Source organism: Saccostrea echinata, unplaced genomic scaffold (genome assembly GCF_033153115.1).
Source record: "Saccostrea echinata isolate AGI-Se365-2 ecotype Australia unplaced genomic scaffold, CSIRO_AGI_Sech_v1 ptg000054l, whole genome shotgun sequence".
NCBI classification, from domain to species: Eukaryota; Metazoa; Mollusca; class Bivalvia; order Ostreida; family Ostreidae; genus Saccostrea; species Saccostrea echinata.
This window is the reverse complement of record NW_026889803.1, coordinates 29,487,558-29,506,704: the sequence shown is the minus strand read 5'-3', so window position 1 is coordinate 29,506,704 and position 19,147 is coordinate 29,487,558. Positions and strand designations below refer to the sequence as shown.

At 33.5% G+C, this 19,147-nt stretch overlaps 2 protein-coding genes across 2 annotated transcripts; one reads left to right on the top strand and one right to left on the bottom strand.

Annotated features, from left to right (window-relative positions):
• The first annotated feature begins 2,017 nt into the window (after window positions 1-2,017).
• Window positions 2,018-8,911, top strand: LOC133206166 (F-box/WD repeat-containing protein 8-like). Its single transcript, XM_061342093.1, has 11 exons — window positions 2,018-2,576; window positions 3,603-3,707; window positions 3,811-3,975; window positions 4,393-4,481; window positions 4,868-5,040; window positions 5,246-5,445; window positions 6,144-6,341; window positions 7,202-7,329; window positions 7,629-7,802; window positions 8,414-8,521; window positions 8,627-8,911. The coding sequence occupies exons 1-11, from the start codon at window positions 2,079-2,081 to the stop codon at window positions 8,766-8,768; spliced, it is 1,980 nt and encodes a 659-aa protein (XP_061198077.1). The 5' UTR covers window positions 2,018-2,078; the 3' UTR covers window positions 8,769-8,911.
• Window positions 8,892-18,815, bottom strand: LOC133204772 (uncharacterized). Its single transcript, XM_061340517.1, has 14 exons — window positions 18,702-18,815; window positions 17,481-17,533; window positions 16,937-17,010; window positions 16,605-16,805; window positions 16,217-16,305; window positions 15,863-16,014; window positions 15,184-15,266; window positions 14,289-14,388; window positions 13,469-13,935; window positions 11,191-11,970; window positions 10,394-10,654; window positions 9,482-9,557; window positions 9,315-9,390; window positions 8,892-9,180 (listed from the first exon to the last, which is right to left on the bottom strand). The coding sequence occupies exons 1-14, from the start codon at window positions 18,782-18,784 to the stop codon at window positions 8,976-8,978; spliced, it is 2,700 nt and encodes an 899-aa protein (XP_061196501.1). The 5' UTR covers window positions 18,785-18,815; the 3' UTR covers window positions 8,892-8,975.
• Window positions 18,816-19,147: the final 332 nt, after the last annotated feature.

Genomic DNA, 19,147 nt, shown 5'->3' with positions numbered 1-19,147 from the left:
TTCTCTTCTGTTTCTGCTTGTCCTTTTTGCACATCATCTAACTTTCTTAATTTTGATGCAGTTGTTTGAGAAGTTACTTCCCCTGAATTGTGCTCTGATTTCACCTAAAATGAAATTCTTTAAAAAATCATCCAATTTTATCCCCCAGATTTTTCATTGAGATCTTGTTGGTAATTTTTTCTGTTCATCTGCTGTAAATTAAGCATTTCTAGATAGATGGACCTGTTAAATTATCATCTGTGAGAATTAAACTTAAATATGATGTTTTACCCAAAAGACGTGAAGTACAATTTGCCGACACAAATGTACTGTATAAAGCCTTATGTTCATAATGATATTATTCTTGCTACTTTCATGATACTAGCATAACAATAAAATCATGAGAATAAAATAGTAATGAAACTATTGTGTATAGATAATGAATAATCAGGGGAGGAAACAGAAAAACAACCAAAAAAAAAGAGAGAGAGAAGAAAAGAAATGGAGCAAAAACATGTTTTAATAAGAAAACATGAATCAAAATAATGAGCAAAATAAAAGTTGTACATAGTATTTTATGCATACACCAAATATCCCCCCCCCTTCAAATTAATTCAATCAAATTTTCAATACCCCAAAAAATGAATGAATAAATAAAATAAAATGGAATAGGCACATCACAACAAAATAAATTTCATTTTAAATTACCTTACACTCAGACATTATTTTTCAGACTTCTCTGTGCTAAGGCATATAATATCTGTTGTTGATGACATTTTTTGTTGAATATTCTGGCAAACTCTTTGTCAACTAATGGTTGACCTCTGTAATAAAAATTCATGTATGATTAAGTATATGACCACATGCAGTATTCCACAAAAGGAAAGCAAGACTTTCTCTTTTCAGTTTTCAAATTGTACGTCATATATGATGGATAAAATTTTCAGGGATTAGTTTCAGAAATTACTGTAGTGTTATACCATTTTTGAAGATTCCACCTATGTTTCATCAGTGCTGCCAAAAAAATCTATTCTTATACAAGGATGGATCATCTACCGTATAAGCAGAAATTTTTGGTAATTTTAGTGAGGTTTTGAGATCGCTAAAATTGAATTTCTCTAATAATTCCTACTGCATTGTAGCTTCTGATAAAAATGGCCATCTCTTACACATTTAAAATGTCAATCACTGTACTTATTTACATCCCGCAGTTTTTCTTCTATTGGTGAAGAAAACATGAAACTGAGAGGGTTAACTTCTGCCTAAAGTAGATTCATTGTTTAAAATTATTCATATTTCCAAAAATATCTGCCTGTTCACTGAGATCACACTTTCTTGTGGCAAAAGGCATGCATATGACATGCGTTTATTTACAATATCTGTTGGTAGAAGATACTGATTTCGAATACATGTACCCTGTTTGTCAATTACACTTTTGGTCCATTCACAGGTAGAACATGATGTGGCATCCTCAATTGAGCTTGATGCAAGTCTTTTGGATAATATAATTTTGAATTATAAACCAACAGTTACTGTTTCATGCAGGTCTCCAAGACTGCGAGAAGGACTATTATCCTCTGCAGACTGCATGGATGAGGAACAGTCCGAACTACTGAGGATGTTCAAAGACTTTTAAACATTGCAACATTTTATTCACTTTATGGCCTCACATGAGGCAGAAATAAATCAACAATGAAAAGGTAACAAATGAACAAAGGATTAACATATATACAATATTAATGTAGAGGTATTGGAAGGAATTTCAAGAGAGAAATAAAGACATTACAATCTTACAAAATTTAGCCAAGCCAATTAAGGTAAATTTATCATCACTGTTAAACAGGTCAGCAAAACTATTGATATTTTTCACTTTGTAAACTTTTTCAGGTTTGGCAATATGGCGGGAATATATCGACTTGATAAAGACATTCGTAATCTCTCGGATATTTTCATAGAGAGGTTTATTATTTAGGGAAACGGCCGAGTATTTACGGTTGGAGGTAAACATTGGATAGTATTATAGTGTCGACTATCGTATTTTCAACGTTTGAAAAGCCAAAAGGAATGCCACCCAGACATCAACATATGTGAGATTACAAATGGCAAATACAGAGGATTTAGAAGTGTTCAGAAAGAGATGGAAAGAGGAAGTAAACAGAAAACAAAGCAATCTACTTAGAGGAAACGCGGACGGAGGGACTACAAGTAATGAGGGGAAGAATTCTGCGTCAAGTTCTAGAAATCATAACGTGATAACACCACCAAAACCAGTCAACATTAAATTTAACGATAATATTATCGCCTCCAATTCTAGTGATGATAGTTTGAATAGCAAACGAGAGGTTGCTTATTATCCGTTTGACATTGTTTGTAATCTGTTAAAAGATGGACAAAATCCTCAAATAGAGAATCAACAGACGGGCAAAAAAGAATCAGTTGTTGAAAAAAAGTACCTAAAGAGGCATAAAGATCAACAATCAAATGATAAATCTGTCAAGAAATTCAAACTGAAAGACATATTCTCAAATAAACAAGGTGTAAATGATGGATCAGGCAAAATCAGAGAAAGAATCTTGGACAAATTCATTTCGGACTTGGTAAAATCTGTGTTTTAATATAATCAGCTGAAAGTGCATGTATTTTTTCTTATGTTTAGAATAAAAATTTAATTCCGTTGAAAAGTTGCAATGTCCTCTAACAGTTGAAGTGTGTCTGGAGAAGTTGAGATGAGGTAGACTCCTGTTGATTGCATCATTTGTTACAGGTCTTGAATCTTTTTAGAGGTCCATCCTTAAAGTAACCATATTCTGCATGGGACAAACTTTCATGAATGATACATCTGGGGATGCCTGCTTCTGTCCTGGCCGGTATATGGATATATTTCTAATTAGTGGCAAGGATAAATTTTTTGGAGCAGATCTATAAGCCTTAAAAGGTCCAAGTTTGCATGTTTGATATGTGTTGAGATGCTTACAATCATTTATTATTCATATGACCTATATTTTGTGTATGCTTGGTCATTTAAGTTTATGAAGCAGGACTCCGATACAATGGTAAGCCTCATGGCCGGGACTAAATTCGATTAGCTGATGCATCTGCAGTCTTACTTCTGATGCCATATTTTCAAGATGTGTAAATTAATTAACACTGTTATGACAGAATTAGGTAATGAGTACTATAAAAGTAGAAATAATTGTTGGGGATTTAATTTTGTTTATTTCGTTCTTAACAATTAGCAACAAAATTAAATCCCACACGAAATTTTTATATGAATATATTGAATAGGGTTACAATGAAATTTAATACTCACAAAACCTTTTTATAGATGACAAATCAATGAAATCATATCCGCCACGAAAAATTTGTGCCTCTACAGTATTATTTAAAGTTCATTTGATTTGAGATTTTTTTCCCAAGTCATTATCATAAATTAGTAAGATTACATTCATTTGGATGAACTATAATTATCTTTAATTATCTGTGCTTTTCTTGTGTTTTTTCTTTCGCAGTGTACTTAATAATTGGTAACTGCATGTAGTAGATTTGGCTCAGAGGTCACAGAGTTATGAATACATGTATAGATGTAAATGCATGTAGTTATCATGGTTATTTTTATTTTTCAGGATGAGATTAATGAGATTCCATTCTTTGACTTGTCCATCCCAAGAGAAGTAGGAATCAAAATTTTCCAGCATCTTAGTATGCCAGATTTATGCAGGTGTGCCCAGGTGAGTCAGAAATAAAATGACATCCTTACTAGTAACTGGCTAAAAATTACCCAGAAAAAAGGTTAAACATCCTCAGATATGGTGCTCCATTTTTCTTCATCAGGTCAGCAAGAGTTGGAAAAGCCTGGCCGAAGATGAATTTTTGTGGTGTAAGATTTGCCATGATCTTGGCTATGAAGAGGATATCCTTACTATAGAAAAGGTCAATTGGAAAGACATAGTCAGGCAGAATCTCAACAGGAAAAGAAGTATTCTTTCAAACTGGAAGGTAAAACTCTTAAACAATCGCACAGATTACCTTGTAATCAGAGGGATCTTCAATGTCTTAAAATCCCTTTGAATATACTCTTAAATCACTACTGATTTTTGTGGGGCTTTAATTTTCATTGCTTTTGTAGTATGAAGATACCCAAGAATTCATGTCTTTCATAAAAAGTAAAATTTCAAATGTTTAACAACTCAACACTTTGTCAACCTTGACATCAAATCCCCACAAAACATACCTTTTTTCCTCAAACCACAAAAATTTGCCACCACAAAAACTTGTGATTTTATAGTTTATGAAGTAAATGAAGAAACAGTTGGAATTATGTTTATAAAATTAAAAAGTCTCATTATATCTATGTTAAGAGAGTAAATTTAAAGCTATAATTTAAGCATTTTAACATTAAAATGATGCTTACAGGAGAGAAAAGGAGATGTCCGACAACTTCAGCACTTGCCTGGTGGAATCCTGTGTTCTGTACACTCTTACCTCAATATTGTTGCTGCAGGGTAAGGTTTTTCATGCTCAATTTTTTTTTTTTTACCTCTCCAGTCTTTACCAATATATATCAAAATTTACAATACACCTCCACTGAGAGAGGAGTTTATATTTTATTGTTTGTTGGCAAAATTTTATGTGTGGTTTTTAGTGTAAAAGATAAAGACCTCATAACTGACATTAAGTGTATAGATTTGAAGAGATTTTGATCTGGATATGGGACCTTTTTATTTTTGAAGGAGGAAAACAGGCAAATAGTACTAGTCAGAAGGGGTTGAAATTCGAAATTTTCAATCACTTTCATATGGTGCAAAACATGTATAAGATGTACCAGGTAGTAGGATTGTACTATTTCAAATCATATTTGTATTTTGTTGATTTCTTTACTTTTGTTCAGGTATACAAAAGGAGATGTCAAAGTATGGGATCTAGAAAATGAAGAAGACTTTATACTGCAGCCTTCTAACACATCCCTCATTATCGATGAAGAAGAAGAGGAAGGCACAATTACAAATTTTGTCACCAAAGTTTCTACATCCAAAAATATGATAGCTGCCGTGTTTCAACAAGGTTTGGTTTAGCATAATTTCAGGTAGTTGGAGGAATTATGTGGCATTTTGAACAGAAACACATAGAAAAATACAATGCGAATATAACTTTAAGGGGGATGACATTGATGAATAAATATGTTGAATACATGTAAAGTATAGTACTGTTAGTGCCATATTGTAAATAATTTCAACCACAAGTTAAACATTCTTTTTTTTCCCTTCAGGAAATGTTGATGTTTGGCAACTTCAGGGAAATCAGACACAGCCATGTTATACATTTGTTGACGGCCATTCCAAACGGATATCTCACCTCTGTTTATCAGATCTGTCAGACACCATGGTAACAGCAGCTGGACCATTTGTTCACATGCATCGTAGGAAATCTGGTTTGTTCCAGACACAACAAATAGATGTTCAACAGTGGGTAAGAATACTATAGATAAAATAAGATTTGTAAAAATATTTTGGAAAAAAACATCTGCACTTGACCTGGGTCTAAAATTAAAGTTGTGAAAAGAGAGACCTTTAATAATACATGTACTATAGATTTATGTAAATAACTTGAATTTGATTTGAGAAACATTTGTTTAATACACTGTTATCCTCTGAATAATGAAACCACACCCTCCATGGGATAGAATGGAGCAACAGTCAACATTGCTTGGCGATGGATTATATTCCCCCCAAAATATTGATTGCTCGGAATCTATGCATGCTCCCTTCACCTTTATTTGATTTGTATAAAACATTCAGTATAATACATATATAATAAATACTGCATGTAGTTGAGGGTAACATTGAAAATTTTTACCTCAAGAAAACCATTGTCAACTGAGGTGCAAAATTTTCATCCCAAGAAAACCATTATCAACCGAGGCGCAGCCTCAGTTGACGATGGTTTTCTGTGGGGTGAAAATTTTCAAGGTTACCCTCAACTACATGCAGTATTTATATACTAGTACATAAAAGCCGAAAAACTAAATGTCTCTCAATCTTTGCTCGTATGGTCGTTAATTAAAATACATATGCATCATTATTTTTCTTATAAATGTAGGGGCCATGTGAATCTATTTTCTGTGTTTATCTCTTTGATATATCATGCTCTGAGACTCATACTTGTAGGTCCAGCATATTGAGTTGTTTGAGCCACCAGCTTCCCCTCCACATGTTGCTGTATCCACATGGTTCAAAGTCTCTTTATACAACATGGAAACTCCAGATCAACAGTGTACAGAGATACATAATATTGTAGATCTGAACATATCAGCCATTGATGTATCTGAAGAAAGCAATATTCTAGCAGTTGCTCTGAAGCAGAAGGTATTGTATGTGTTATGAAGCAAACTTCTAGAATTGTGGTCCCTCGTTTTCAGGGTCTTATTAGTTGGGGTGCACTGATTTATGGCCTATTGTAACTGTCCTGTCTATCCATCATACAAAAGAGTGTTAAAATTTTATAGTAATATATTCTGGTGCAAAAGTTTGCAGTTTCTCAAAACGTCAAAGTTCAAGATCGTGAGATCAAAAATCATCACACATTTGGAAGGGTATTATCACATGTAATTTACGTGTAAAAATGTTGCAGCAATGTCTCTTTAGGTGCAAAAGCTATGGTTATAAAGTTAAATTTTTGAAAAGTACATCAAGATCATGAATTTTAGTATATTCTGAAAGGTCTTAATGCCACAGGTAATGCACATAGGAAAGCTTAGATCTTCTCTCATTCAGAAGTTTTACCAATGTTTATTTTGAGAAGTAGGTCAAACTTCAAGGTCAAGGTCATGAGGACAAAGTCATAGTACACGTTAAAAGGCCTTTCAACAGGTAGGGCACATGAATTATAAAAGCTTACCTTTGCTCATGTAAAAGTTATTACCAATGTTATTTTTTTAAAAGAAGGTCAAACTTGAAGGTCATGAGGTCAAAAGTCATCATACACTCTGATAGGTATTGATACCTAACAAGACTACTGTCAAGAAACTTAACTACAAGGTACTTTATTTGAGTGTCTGGATGTCGAAGTTAAAACTTGAATTATCAAGACCTTTATATCCCTGGTATTTGTTTTGCTGATGTTAGAGATGTGAAGTTAAACTGAACTCAAGAAGGAGATGTTGATAAGTTTGCCAAAGAGCATGCACATGTACATGAATAATCATCAAAAACATACTTTTTTCCAGGTAAAGTTATATGATATTCATTCAAAGAGGGAGGTACAGGATTTGTATGGACACACCAGAGAAATATCATGTATGAATTTACGAAACAGTCCCATCAATCAAATAGTGACTGGCAGTGTAGATAGGAGGTATAATATATTCTGTATAGACTATTTAGTGCACTCATGAATTAGCACTTTTGAGGATTTCACATATTTTGGCTATAATAAATCTTATAGCAGACAACTTTACCAAAATCTGATCACTGTATGCTTGGAAATTTTTACACAGCATTATTTAAATCAAATAAAATCCATTTCAAAAATGACTTTTACCAATACGTGTATTTCATGGTACATACATGTGTATAACCCAGAATTGCACATATTCTATTTCACAAATGACTCTTTTTACAAATGCTTGATAATTACAAGTATGTTGATTTCAGGGTGCGTGTTCATGACATCAGAACCACTAATCCTGTAGCTTCCTTTACTGGGCACATGTACGAGGTAACGTCTGTACAGATGGATGACTGGAAGGTCGTCTCTGGAGGATTTGGGGGGTTTGTTTATGTGTGGGACCTCCGCATGGCTCGTAAACTTTGGGAAATTCACAGCAGGTATTATAAATAGTTCAAATTGTAAATACAAAATATGTCTATTGTTAGAACAAATTCAGTACCTGTGTGTTATAACAGAATGTAGATTAATTGATGCAAGTTTATTTTCAAGTTATGCATTCGAATGAAATTTCAAATGAAATTGATACTTCTGTGAAAGCATCAACTGACACCTTCGGCTGTATATTATGATTAAATTACGATCTAGATGACCCCGATATGGCTTTCAAACTCCACTCAATTACCAGTAATCAAAAGAATTTTGCTCTCCACTGTACACAGCCTTATGTTTTATTGCCATTTTACTCCGACAGTCATTTTAATGACAGAATACAGCTTAGTTAAGAAATATCACTTCAGTGAAATTTAACTATGAATTGAAGTAAAGGCAAAAAAAACAAAGAACCAAAATCATAACTGATGGAAATATTTTTTTTGAAGCCACAAATATAACCATTTTTGAAATTGTTTACATGTTTAACAGAACATTTACTCTTGACTGAGCTGAGAATAATTCATAGGTCAGTTTCCCTTTTGAGAGATAACTGTGTAGATTAATCATATCTTGCATATACAATGTAAGTATGAGTAAATGTATTTTTGTTTTTCAGACACCCTGTTAGACACTGTAAATTTTCTGAAGACAAACTTGTAGTTGGAAACGTACCATCGTCAAAATGTCCTGTTGTTGATGAATATGAGAACATCACACATCGAAAGTAACTATTCATTTATTTTAAGTCAATTATCTATTTAATACTAAGTAAATATTATCTGTAAAAAAAGGATTGTTAGTTTGCATTTGTTTATTTTCACTGTTGTAGATACAGAGGAGGGATACAGGTGTACGATTTCTCTAGGGACCAGATGACTGAGGGGGTACCTGACATCTGTCTGTCTACCTATGATGAGCCTAGTGCTTCCAGCTACAACATGGCACTAGTGAATCCTTATGACAAAATATGAGCAAAATTACAGGGACAAATAAAGGACTAAATACATCGTTTAAATATTCAATAATGTTTATCAAATATCTGTTTGGTATTCTTCAAAATTACAAATTTTAGTGCAGAAACTTTTATTAGGAAAATTACCATTGTCTTTCATTTTTCTGCTGTGATATAAATATTTTATATACAATAAATATGTGTATGTTATTGAATAAGAACTTTCTTAGTATTGTGACATAGGTTGTACTAAACCATCCCAGTCGTTAACTTGATTCCAGAAAGTACGAGACAGGTGAACACTACTGAAATCACTGCACCAGAAATTCTCTGGAAGATCATCCATTGGAATTAGGTCCGATTCATCCAGCAAGTGAATCTTACATTGAAAAAGCAGATCAGCAAGCTGTTTGTCCTCATCATTCATAAGCCTTGAAAAAATATGACACATGTATAAGTAAAACACACAGCTCTGTCTACTTTGTTATATACTGTGAACCAATCTATAAACTTGTAGAAAAAAATTCCCAAGGACTATAGTATCATTAGTAATTTCTGAACTTACTTTGATGATCCTAAATTATCTGTTTCTTGAACATTTGCCATGTCTTTGCTTTTATGATTGGTGGATTTTGTTTTTACTGAAAGAAGCAAATGAAGAGGAAGTATAGAATATACATATTTCACCATGTAGAATTAAACATTTACTTTGTTGCAACAATTAAGTTTCTGTACCTTGGATATTTTGTAATGAGGTCTCATGTTCTCCCTCTACGTAACTTTTTAGTGAATGACCATCATACATGACCTGAAAATGAAAATTTTACATAAATTTGTGAAAACATGAGATTTTAAAACAACAAGAATGCTGTCAATGTCACAGCAGACTGGATTTTCTTTTGTGTGAACAGTACTGATATTTCTCACATTAATTAAAAAAATTTCTATTCTGAAAACTGTAGGAGGTGACATTCCAACAACATCAATGTACGCTATGAACATATTTTGCATGAAAATGACCAAGTTCAACATGTGGTATTTTACCCATTATGATCAAAAATCAAAATCAAGTACCATGCACATCTCTGATATATGTACAATTGATCTGCAAAATAAAAAATTCCTATCTTGATAATTGTAGGAGGAGATATCTGGACAAATGATGTACCCTAAGAATACATTTGTCATAAAAATGACCATGTTCAACAACTGGAATTTTTCTCATAAATTATCAAAAACAAAATTCAAGTACTGTACACATTTCTGACATATGTACAATTAATCTGCAAAAATTAAAAAGCTTCATATCTTGAAAAGTGTAGGAGTTATCCAGACAAACAATGTACCCTATATGCAATATTTTGCATAAAAATGACAAAGTTCAACAACTGGTATTTTTGTCATAAATTATCAAATCCATGACATGCTCCTGTCTGATATATGTACAATTGATCTGCAAAACTTCCTGTCTTGAAAACTGTAGGAGGATTTATCCTGACAAATGATATACCCTTTTGGCAGCTGCCCGCCTGGCATTTTCACCAGTAATCAGATTTTTCACTGGTGGAGAAAGAGATTGCTCTTCTACTTAAAGGAACAAATATGTTCTGTCTTGCAAAAAGACAAAGAGCACATTCTATTTACCTCTCTGTATGCCTGTGCCTTCTTTATTATCTCCCCTGCCTTCACAGCACTGAGCCACCTCATTGGAGTGGTGAAGATTTCCCCACCTCTGCTCTCTATGTAACCCTGATCAGTCAGGGAAGCTGTGAAAACTCTCCCTGAATGTTGAACAGTCAGAATATCCTCTGCAGGGAACAGTACAGCTAAATCTATCAGAGTTTTCAGAGGAGGAAATTTTAAGCCTCCGAACTTTTCGTATCTTGACTCACTGCCATCTTCTTCCTAGAATGGATTAGAGAAATGTGCAAAGTATTTTTTTTCTTTTCAAATGGTAAAGATCGTTGTGCAAAAACAAAGACTGGGTTAATCATGAAGATGTATCATAAAGCTATAAATATGTCAATGAAGCCAAAGTATTCTTAAAAAATGACATCAAGATCATTTAGGCCTAGATAAATAAATTGTGTGTTTCCAGTTCCCAACCGACCCTAAAATATATGAGCCGACCCTGAAAAATTTATCCGCCGTTATCTTTCCGGAAGTCAGCAATTCCATTTTCACGATTAGAAATCCTAATCTCGATCACTTCGGTGTTTGGGAAAATGCATATCCTATACATATTAAACAGAAATGCCATTAGTAAGCCACCCTTTTGGGACAAAGAAATGAACTCTTTGTTTTTCTCACTTTGTTTATTGTCGAAGTTGAATTTTAACTAATAAAATGTTAAAATAAAATAAAATGTTTTCCCTACCTACCTACCCTATTTTTTCTTGAGTTGGAATAGGAAACACACTATTTATTTATCTTGGCCTTACCAGATTTATACATGTTATTGCAGCATTTGATTTGGTACCAGACTCAGCCTGTCCTTGGTTTTTAACTAAAACAGCTTTCTTTTGAGCTTCTTGTCTATACCCTCCATCCAAATCCTTCCTTTCAGAAAACAAATCTTCACTTCTCCTTCTTTCTGAAGTGGCAGACAACATTTGGGATGCCTGTTGAGTTTCAGCCTCTCTCTGACTTGCAATCCTTTCCTGGATCCTCCGACCCAGCTCTTTACAGGACACAGGGAACACGTCACTGGAACACACTGTGCTGGGGGATATGTTCTTATCCTGGACAGACCTCAGGAGAGATATGGGAGGCGACCTGAAGGATAATCTATTTTGAGACTGAACTGGGGGAGATTTCATAGTTTTTCTTAGAAAAGAGTCTGGGTTGAATAGCGGTGGTGATTTTATTATCTCTGATGGTCTCCGAAAAATTTGTGATGAATTCTTCATTTGAGATGCATTCCTTGTACTACTTGGAGAGGTCCTAGTACTACTTGGAGAGAGTGAAGGAGTAGATGCTGTCACTGCGCTTTGCTTTTGTGACATTATACCTGTACTTGTTGCTGCCATGTTGGATACAAGACTGCTGTTTGAGGGGTTGGGATACACATAAATTACAGTAGAAGAATTTTCACTTGATAGTGGCTGGGTACTCTCTACTTTCTTGTTGGAAAGTACAGGATTTGGTTGCTTTACATTTGAAGTCTTTTCCAGGCTTTTAGCATTTGATAGTACTGCTGGTATCGTCTTAGGTTGTGCAACCTGGAGAAAAAAATCTTTAAATTCTTTAGACTTTATATTCAAATTGTAACCCTTCTTCGATAATGTTTTATTATTGTAGTAGAGTCAAAAGTAATACCGTATAACGGGTATTTTCTGCGGTTGTCCAATTTTTGCGGAATTTTGCGGATAGGACAAATCCGCAAAAATTACAATCGCAAAATATTTTTCAATATTTCTTCAGATATATATTTTATACATGCAAGTATGATAAGTTGTGCGTATGTCACAGGATTCTCATTAACGCAAGAAGCTGCGTACTGGACGCAGCAAAATTATTTGGGACGCAAGGTTCTTAAAAACGATGCGTCCGCAGACTCATGAGTGGACACGTCCTCGTTAGCGAGAATATTCGGGTGTCATCGAAAGTCGAAGATTTTAGATGTCACTCAGGATTTGTCCAAAACATATTGAATCAAAACGTTCCTGTAAATAATATCAATTTAATAATTTTATACAAAAGATCTTTTCTTGTACCTATTTCTTTATTTTATAGGGATATGCATGTAGGCCTACATGTAAATGACTAAAAGAGATTTCGCAATTATTCGTCCAAACTCCGATAGCTGCAAACAACACATATTAGCTTTTCTTTCTTTCTTTAACACTTTTTTTCAATCTTGTGTTTTATCTTGAGACCATAATTACTGCTTGTATACACAATGTGGCTTGATTGTCTCGTGAATTTCACTCAATGCAGACGACTGACAGGATTAGTTACGCCTCATTGCACATGGCACCTGCGATTATATAGGGTCAACTTTAGGTTACTTGATTATGCAACTGTTTGTTTGAGCTTAAAATATAAACACCAGGTTAATTTTGATGGCAATTAACTATAAGTGTATTTTTAGAATATGGCTTGGATGCATTAATTATCTATATATTTAAATATCTTAATAGATCGCATAAAACGTTTGTTACAATGTAGAATAAAGATTTTTATTGTTATTTGGGTGGACTGATACTGTAATAATTCATTTCAATTGGGACTCGACATAATTGTACAAAGACTAACTAAAAGATAGTAGTTTAATTAAGCTAAATAGCTTAATACCAGTTCTCATGCACCTTTGATCAATATGTCTCAATGAATTTATAAAACGTAAACATGGCAGCTATCTGATAATTCTTAGAGTTTGGTGATCATACCCAGTATATATTTTTTGCGGTATAATGCAACCGCAGAAATTGAAAACGCAGAAATTAATTTGCTACCTTTTAGGGGTTAAATCGCAAAAAATTCCAACCGCAGAAAATACCCGTTATACGGTAGTGACTCTCACTAATCTTATTTAAAGCTATTTATAGCTAAATTCCTACTAGATGCAAAATACATATTCAGTTATACAATTACTGATGCATATGGCTTTTATAAGTTCTTCAGTGTTTTTTTTTTTCTCTTTAGAGCCGGTAAATTTGGCAAGGAAAACACAGAAATACATTTGAAGGGAGACAACTCAAGTAACAAGCATTTTACCTGAGTATTTCCTGTACTTTTTGTTTCAGACCTCTCCTTTGGTACTGTCCAAATTGCCTTCACACCACTAGAGCACTCTTCAACTGAACTGGTTTTAGGGATACTGGAGGACTGTTCCAGAGAATCTCTCCTCCTTGGAACTTGATTTTTGTTCATCCAGTCATTAACCTTACTTGAAAAAGGACTAGACTTGTTTTTTGTTTTCGTTTCCTGAGACTGGTTTTCTGTTAAGTTGCCTGGGTTTAGTTTTAAGTATTTTGTTAACTCAGCTTGCTTCACTAACAACTTCTTAAGGGTTGTCTGCCTCTGTGTTAGATCCTTCATCTCTTCTCGCAGCTTATTTCTGGATTCAACGGTTTTCACCGAGTGCTTCACATCAAACGTTATTTTAACCTTTTCATAACTCATTTTCTCACTGATGTTCTTCAAGGACTTGTGCACAACAGCTAACTTTTTCTCAAAGCTTTCTACAAATAAGTGAGATTGGGTATCTTACAATGCTTTATAAAGCAATGAGTACTGCAGATTCCTTATTTTTCGTGAGTACTTATTTTCCGAATGGCTCTTTCTCGTCAAATCACAAGAACAATAATTTGTGAATGGATGGTTAATCAAGAGATTTTTACATTGATTTCAGCACCATAAATATAAATCAGCTGCTTGTGTAACCATTTCTAAATTTAACAGTTCTTCATTATCAATGGACAATTGGGCCATTGAAATAAATTCATTTGACCTGTAATTATTTGTAAAATTGTCTAATTAAGCAGTCCAGTCCTGACAAATGATTTTTTTTACAAGATGATTTTTACAAATGTACCTCTACACTCTTCAGTGACATTTTTGTCTCTAATATTCTTTTCAATTTGGGTGTGGATTTTTCTGATCTTCATGAATGCCTCCTCCATTTGCTCCTTTGTCTTTGAAAAAAGAAAAAAATCAGTTCATCTGATAAAAATTCATAATACTGTCACACATATATTACAAATAACACATATTTTCATTTTTAATTCAGATGTATGTGGGGTTTTTTTTTTAGCTCACCTAAGCTGAAAACTCATTGAAGTGAGCTTTTCTGATCACATTTTGTATATATTCTGTCTGTCTGTCTGTAAACTTTTCACATTTTTACTTAATCTCCAGAACCACTAGGCCAATTTCAACCAGACTTGCCACAAAACATCTTTTGGTGAAGAGGATTTAAAAGTTCAAATGAGGGGTCATACGTCACACCCTTTTTCAAGGAAAGATAACTAAGGATTAGTGAAAATTTGGTGGCATCTTTTAAAAATCTTCTCCTCAAGAACCACTGGGCCAGAGAAGTTGAAACTTATGTGAACCCTTCATTTAAAAAAATTAGATTCAAGTTTGTTCAAATAATGACCCCCCCCCCCCAAGTAAAGTGGAGCCACAATGGGGGTTCAAAGTTTTAATAGGAATATACATGTATAGGTAAAAAGTCTTAATTTTTTCTCAAGAACACATTGCCATGATTAGTCTTATTAATTTCGAAGCATCTTCAGGTAATGTAGATTAAAGTTTATTCAAATCATGACCCCCCAGGGTTAGGCTGGGGCCATGATGGGGATCAAAGTTTTACATAGGAGTAGCAGGGCCATATTGACTCAGGTGAGCTCTTGTTAAATTTGTGGAAAATCTGCTACCATTTATTTACTGCAACTTGGTTTTTGAATATTGAAACACATAATACAAACCAAGATGCTATCCAGACTGTTCAGATTACTGGAAGCTGTTGACATGCCACTCGAAGTCTGAGAACATTGGACTACTTGCTTCTCTGAAGTAAAAATCATAAAAATCTGAGATCTGAATCAGATATAAAAATAATTCTGAAGCTACTAAAAACCACATTTCATATATTATTTAATTTAATACTTAACTTTACTCTAGTGATTAAAAATTCAGGGGAAAAAACCCTTAAATTGATATAAAGAATATCCAATTTACTTCAACCTGAATTTAATCAATTACCAAAAGAATAAAAAAGGAAGTAGTCATTTTTTCTTTAAAGTCATTATTCCCGAAGATACACGAAGCTATAAAAGTTAATGGTCTCCATCAAGGAACACAAAATAAGAACCATAACATAATATATACATATAATTTAAAATAATGGAGATATTATTCACCTTATATATCCATAATGGCAATTAGTACTGGTATTTATCAGACTAATGACCTTTAGATGTTACAATGACCTGATATACATGTAGATCATTGTCCTTGACCAAAGGCAACTAATGTACAACAAAAAAAAAACAGAAGATCAATTGATGGGGGTACTTGCTTGAACTCCCCCACCCCTTTCAATAAAAAAAATGTTGCTCTTTCACCTTAGGTTGTAAATAAAAAATATAAAATGTGCTGGTGTACCCATGCTTTTGGTAGAACTCTGGGTATCAGGAAACAACAGCTGTGATCCTCCCATCTGTGAAATCTGTAGATCACATATCTCCTCTTCAGATTGTTTGGGTTTTTCCTGCTCTCTTACTCTTTTCTTTTGTGTTGTCTCTTTTGAATGCAATCTTTGATATAATAGATATATGTAGGAGATTTGTCCATTTAAATATGAATATTTCCAGACAAAATCAAAATTTCAGTAAATGTAAATGTTCTAACTGTACATGTAATGATCGTTTTTTTTTGTTTTTGTTTTTTTTTGGACACTTCATATCAGAATTCACAATTGTTTAACTTTTATAACAAATGATAGCAGTACATTCATACCTTTGATTTTCATTTTCTTGTTGGCTATTGTCTGTAGAGCTGATTCTTGTTACATCTGAATCCTGTGACACAACAAATACATTTTCTAACTGAAATATTAAAAGAAGAAATTAGTAGAAAATTGGATTTTAAATTTCATCTACCTCCAAAGATTCTAAACCTATGCAAACTACTAACTTTTCAAAACTGAAAACCATATTTTCTTATTTCATATTCAAAATATTTCCATTCTCAATTTCTGACTGAAGAACTCTTAGCTTACAGGTTTTTTTTTGTCATAATCCCCCCCCCCCCCCCCCCAAAAAAAAACTTCCCCAACAGCACGTCTCCTTGAAAAAAAAAATCATAATGAAAATGACAAAACAGAGTCGTACACCATACTACACACTTGCTTCACATGATTGGAATCCTCTTGTCTCTTTGTTTTGTTCTGTACAACTGGATTTTTAACCGGATTCCCATCTTGAGCCTCCCAAGATTTAGCTTGTGTAAAAGCCTTCTGTTTGTAGTTTGTAAGGATGGACTGGGAACAACAAGATTCCGGGTCAGATTCCTCATCAGCTGTGGCTTGCCTTTTCTTTTTCAGTGGCTAATATTTAGACAATTGACAATTTACATAATTAATAACAAAAGTTGGATTTAAAATTTCATCATTTCATTTTATAAAAATATAAATTTTTCATGTTGACTCTTTTAACATGTCTCTCGAAGTTTACTTACACTGCAGTACACAGGGTCGTCAATTACATTACGAAATTTTGATCTTGCTACAGGAATTATAGGAGAATTGACATCTGTAAATATCAAAATCTATATGTTTGATAAAATGCTCATATTATCAAAGTTGAATTAATATATTTTCTAACCTTCTAACAGCTTTTACATGTACAGGGGCATAGCAATGGTTATTTCATATTGTCACATTTGAGTGCTGAAAATGGAAAAGTTCTTTCGCATTCCCAAGGCTTGAAGAGTGGGAAGGATATGGGGTATTTATTATGTCAAAATGAATGGAGCTTAAACTCCCAGATACAAGCTAATTTTGGGAAATTCAGAGTCCATTTATGCATGTTAAACAGATTTAGCCTTGAACTGAAATGAAGATTCTGTACATCTTTTTTCTCAGGTTCTGCATATGTGATTAACATGGTTACAAGGTTTCCTGATGCATTAAGTACATCTTTCCATTTATACTTTTCTATAAAAAAGCTATATATATATTTTTAAATAAATATCACTTGGTGATAAATTAATTTTTACATACCACCACAGGCACTGATTTCATTTTGAGGATTCTCGCTGCCTATTTTATTCAAACTGCAAATAACAAAATCATGAAATTTAAAATTTAACATTTAAACTTTTTTTAAGAGAGATCACGAATAATGATACAAGAATTACAAATGGCCCATTGGCCACAACGCTCACCTAAGTCACCTTGGCACTGCTATTTTTCAGAGGAAGTTTTTAAAAAAGATTTTTCCCTCTTTATTCATTTCAAACATTTTGACTCCATATTGTTAACTCCTAAATATCACCAACTTCCGATCATTGACCACTTTAAATTTTTTAGTTTGCTTTTAATAACCACTACACAGTTTTAAAGATTTTAAAAGAATCACACACCCATATATGACAAAATTAATATTGATTCAACTTGAGATGGATATATGCAACTAAAAGAGGAATTCCTTGGACTATCACATACAGTCAAACCTCATTATCTCGAACTCAATAGGACTGAGAAAAAACTTCGAGATATCCAAGGATTCAAGATATTGAGGGTAAAATACTTAAAAGAGAAAGTGGTTGGGATTTTCAAATCACTTTGATATATATCCATGGTATTCGAGATACCTACTTGTATCTTTAGTGAATAAAAGTTATAAAGACAGAGTTGCAAATCTCTGTTATTTACATCTCTGATAATACTTTGATCTTCTATTGTCACTCAACCCTACCACTAAAGGTCAAGATTTGAACAAACTTGAATCTACATTATAATTGATTGCTTTCATCTGAATATGACAAAATCATGACACTGATGTTCTTAAGAAGAAGATAACCAAGTTAAACTTGGATTCTCCTATTGTAGCCCCCCCCCCCCCTTCCTTTGAGGGCCATTATTTGAACAAAATTGAATCTACACTATGTCAAGAAGCTTGAAATCATACAAATTTCATCTTCTAAACCAGTGGTTCTTGAGAAGAATTTTGATGTATAAAAAATGTGACCACACAATGCATGTTCACCAATTCTTAATTATCTCCCCTTATGAGGGTGTGCTTCTTCATTTAAACCTTGAATCCCTTTTACCAAGGATACTGTGTGGCATGTTTTTGTTGACATTGGCCCAGTGGTTCATGAGAAGAAGTAAAAAAAAATGTTAAAACGTTTTAGATGGATGCGTACGCCAGACAGAATGTGACCAGTAAAGCTGACTTGAGCTTTCAGCTCAGTTGAGCTAACCAAAATGTTTTCTTACAAACTGATTGTCAGATCAGGGGAGTCTTTGCCACTGTGCTTTGTTGTTCCACTGACGATGGATGCATCACTATCAGAATCCATGCCTGTTATATTCCGATGTTCTTGGAATACTCTAATTTTTAGTTTGCAGATTCGATGTTCAGTAAACTAAATTTCCTTGCAATATAAAGAGAATTCAAATCTAAAATTGAAGAACGTATTCTGTACTGCTATTAATGGTGATTTATAAACATAACTCGACTTATAACAGAATTAATTCAATAAATACGTACCTAGTTTGCTTCGAGGAATAAATCTATCTGCGGGGAAAATACATTTATTTTTCCCCGCCAAAAATACTATAAACAAGTTAAACTTCCGGAAAGGAAATTTTGATGTCTCAGGGACGGGTGAGATTCACTCCGGAAGTTAAAGTGCGCATGCGCAGATTTCTAAACCTCATAT

Coding starts and splice junctions, on each gene's coding strand:
- LOC133206166 (XM_061342093.1), top strand. CDS start 2,079: ATGGCAAATACAGAGGATTTAGAAGTGTTCAGAAAGAGATGGAAAGAG. Junction 4,482..4,867: donor CTCAATATTGTTGCTGCAGG/GTAAGGTTTTTC, acceptor ACTTTTGTTCAG/GTATACAAAAGGAGATGTCA. Junction 8,522..8,626: donor GAGAACATCACACATCGAAA/GTAACTATTCAT, acceptor TCACTGTTGTAG/ATACAGAGGAGGGATACAGG.
- LOC133204772 (XM_061340517.1), bottom strand. CDS start 18,784: ATGGATTCTGATAGTGATGCATCCATCGTCAGTGGAACAACAAAGCAC. Junction 16,306..16,604: donor ATTCCAATCATGTGAAGCAA/GTGTGTAGTATG, acceptor TTAATATTTCAG/TTAGAAAATGTATTTGTTGT. Junction 10,655..11,190: donor CAATAACATGTATAAATCTG/GTAAGGCCAAGA, acceptor AATCCATTCTAG/GAAGAAGATGGCAGTGAGTC.